The sequence below is a fragment of the Camellia sinensis genome, chromosome 10, assembly GCF_055761805.1.
Source record: "Camellia sinensis isolate YWXY chromosome 10, ASM5576180v1, whole genome shotgun sequence".
In the NCBI taxonomy this organism is placed as follows: Eukaryota; Viridiplantae; Streptophyta; class Magnoliopsida; order Ericales; family Theaceae; genus Camellia; species Camellia sinensis.
In genome coordinates, this window is record NC_138970.1 from 100,621,190 (window position 1) to 100,625,015 (window position 3,826).

At 37.4% G+C, this 3,826-nt stretch overlaps 1 protein-coding gene across 1 annotated transcript; it reads left to right on the plus strand.

Annotated features, from left to right (window-relative positions):
* The first annotated feature begins 233 nt into the window (after positions 1-233).
* LOC145800591 (uncharacterized) lies at positions 234-1,196 on the plus strand. The gene is made up of 2 exons (XM_082890296.1): positions 234-413; positions 804-1,196. Exons 1-2 carry the CDS (start codon positions 234-236, stop codon positions 1,194-1,196), a joined length of 573 nt encoding a protein of 190 aa, XP_082746422.1.
* The last annotated feature ends 2,630 nt before the right edge of the window (positions 1,197-3,826 follow it).

The following is a 3,826-nucleotide window of genomic DNA, read 5'->3' on the forward strand; positions in this document are numbered from 1 at the left end:
TGAGAAAGCGGATTATGACTGAAGCCCACAATTCTACATTTGTTATGTATCCAGGAAATACAAAAATGTACAAAGATTTGAAGCAAAATTTGTGATAGCCAGGAATAAAGATAAGTATGGCCGACTATCTAGCCAAATGTTTGCAATGTCAACAAGTCAAAGCTGAACATCAAAGACCCACAGGACTACTTCCGCTACTTCCAATATCAGAATGGAAATGAGAGCATATCACAATGGACTTCATTGTCGGTCTACCTTACTCTCCTAGAGGTATGGATTCTATCTGGGTCATTGTTGATCGCTTGACTAAATTTGCTCACTTTTTTCCTACGAAAACATTTTATAATGCGGATAAATTGGCTAACATTTACATAGATGAGATTGTGAGACTGCACGAGGTGCCAGTGTCTATTGTATCTGACAAAGACTCTAAGTTTACTTTGAGATTTTGGCAGAGTTTGCAACATGCCTTGGGAACTGAACTGAGACTTAGCAGTGCTTATCACCGACAAATAGATGGCCAATCCGAACGAACCATTCAAACCTTAGAAGATATGCTGAGAATGTGTGTGTAGGACTTCCAAGGGAATTGGGAACCCTATTTGCCTTTGGCCGAGTTTGTGTACAACAGTAGCTATCACTCGAGTATCGGTATGGCTCTTTATGAAGCTTTGTACGAAAGACAAAGTCGATCTCCTATTTGTTAGGCAGAAGTAGGGGATAGGCTGTTATTGGGACCGAAACTTGTGCAGGAGACGACCAAGAAAGTGAAACTAATTCAGTAACGTTTGAAAACTGTTCAGAGTCGTCAAAAGAGTTATACAGATGTCCGAAGAAGAGATAGAGAATATGAGGTTGGTGGCCATATGTTTATCAAAGTGACTCCTATGAAAGGGCAGACATGGTTTGAGATTAAAGGCAAACTAGCACCGTGGTACATTTGCCCGTATGAAATCATTGAGAAAATTAATTCTGTGACATATCGAGTGGCTTTGCTTCCAGTCATGGAGAATATGCCAAATGTCTTTCATATTTCAATGCTTCAGGATTATTTGAGAGATCCGTTACATGTGATTGAACCAACTTATGTGCTTCTGAAAGATGATTACATGTATGAAGAACGACCAATCCAAATTGTGAATCGATTGATCAAAAGATTGAGAAACAAAGAAATTTCGTTAGTGAAAGTAGACTAGAAAAATCTAGGAAGGACGTATGCAACTTGGGAAATCGAAGAAGATATGATGAGACGATATCCAGATTTGTTTCCTCTAGACCCGACATTCTTCCGAAACGAAGGTAATTCGAGTTTGGAGGACTAAACTGTTTAGGAGGGGAAGACTGTAACAACTCCAACCTATGATTAGCTTATAATTCTTGATTAAGAATGTCTAATCAGTAATTAAGAAGAAATTCTGAGTTAATTGCCTGTGTATTGTATTATTTGTGTTTATATCTGTCTGACATAAGAATATCTGTATGAATTTCCGATTCAATATGCGAATTGAAGGCCTTATCGGCATCTGAACATGAAATTGACTACGTAAATGTGTTATCTAGAATTTTTAGAATTTTATGGTAAGTTTAATTGAAATTTGATTCGAAATCAAATAATTAGAATAATTAATTACAATTTGATTAAGCTATGCTAGATTAATTAGTGAAGTCTATATAAGGCTAATGTTAAGCCTTAGAACATTTTACACACTTCCATTTCAAGCTTTTTGAGTGCAAAACCGTGGGGGAGAGAGAGAGATAGAAGATGAGTTGAACTCAAGGATAGGGAAAGAAGAATTAGGAAGGGAATTGAGAGAATTGGCTTGGAAGCTCAAAGAATTAACAATCTAGAACCCGATTGAGGAGTAGAGGTAAGACTTCAATCTATGAATTAAGTGTTTGAGTCATCAAGAATGTAAATTCAAGAGGTTTAAGTGGTTAAACATGAGAATTGAGCTTAGAAGATCAAATTGAGGTTGATTACATACATGCATGCATATTTCGTGACATTTTGAAGTTAATTTCAAAGAATTCATACATGCATGCATCTATCTTAGTCTTATTTTGAGAATTCCCCATGTTTTCTATAAAATTATTCTAAGTTTGCATGTTTTGGAAAGTTTGAAGCCATATCATTACATGCATGTGTATACCATGTAAAGAAGAGCCTAGTTTTGCTTTGGTTTTGAAGAATTGACTTGCTTTTGGCCTTTGATTTTGTGAAATGATCTTCAATTCATGATGTAATACAAGTTTTCAAATGTTTTCTAAATTTTTTGACCCAAAAGAGAAGATTTGAAGTTTTAAACTTATGTTTTGAACTTGGAACAACAATTTGGAAATTCTAGATCCTGCATCTTCGCTTGGGCAACCAAAGCTTCGCTCGAGAGACCACCCTTTATTTTAAACCTTGGCTCGAGCATAAAATTGAAGCTCCCAGTACTTTTGCAGACATGAGCCTTGGCTCAAGCGACAAAATCTGCGCTCCAGCGACCACCCTTTGTTTTCAGACTTGGCTCAAGCGACCAAGATCTTCATTTGAGCCTAAAATGAGAGCTCTCAGAAGATTTGCAGACCAAGGGGTCCACTCGAGCAACCAAAGTTGTGCTCGAGCAAATAGCTCTATTTTTAGAAATTTGGCTAAATGTTTCAAAGTGCATTTTTACATCCTCATTGCATCTAAGGCATTCCTAGGCCATTGTAGACACCCCAATTTTGACTGCCTTTAAGACTTGGGTGCTTTATTCTAAGCACCCGATGATGAAAGTTACATTGTGTAATCTTTTGAATTCTCAGCGAAGAAATTTGGATTCAAGCTCTAATCCCAAACCTTACACCCCATTTTGGCCAAACTATTTTAGACCTTAAAACCCTCCTTTCAAAATATTTTTCCAAATGCTCCTACGATATTCCGAGGCTTGCATTTCGTGTAAACATTGCACTTTTGGTAAACTGAGTAAAGACAATGTGGAGACACATGGAAGGGAGGTGAACTCTTTGGAAAATATTTAAACTATCTTATTTGGAGTCGAAGAAAATAGGAGATGAGGGAAGAAAACTAGTTGGGGAAGAGGTTGGGCATAAATCCGTTAAGATATAAATGAGCAGCCTTTACTAAATTACGCATATCCTTTTGTACCCTTAGAATTTAGATGTGAGGCCACCACTATTGGAAAGTAGACTTCCAGGGCTTCAATTTAAACTCAGGAATCACCTAAAATCGAGTCCGGATGAGGGAGATATGCCCGTTTGAAGTTAGACCTGAATTGCAAATTTTTAGAGCCAGCCGGGTACATTTAGAGCCGGCCGTGTGTCATTGAGGCCTGGCCAGGACTCAATGAAAACTTTTCTAGATTTTCTTTTTAGGCCTGGCCATGTGTTTTTGGGCCCGACCGTGAGTTTTTGGGCCAGATCGAGTCTCAATGGCGCCAGACAGACAGCTAACAGGAGTTAAACAAATATCTTTGTTTGAAGATATTTTTGATCATTTTGGCTCAAATTCTACAAATAGGACTTCTTCCTTCAGATTACAAGGTTAGCAAAATTTCCAAAAGCTTTGAAGAGCTAAATAGACCTTCTTCCATCTTCCTTCTTCCTTTGACCCTCAAACCTTCTTTAGCTATACATACACAATACATACACCATTAGAGCTTGTTCTTGAAGCTTTTGTTGAAGTTTCAAACCATATTTCATAAAACTTGAGGGTGTTGGAATCAAGTTTGTTTAACTACAAGCATCCTCTCTTTCAAGAGGTATAACTTTTGCATCTTCTTCCTTATTTGTCTTTTACTCTTTTCCTCTCTTTTACATGCTTTGTACATTGTTTTGG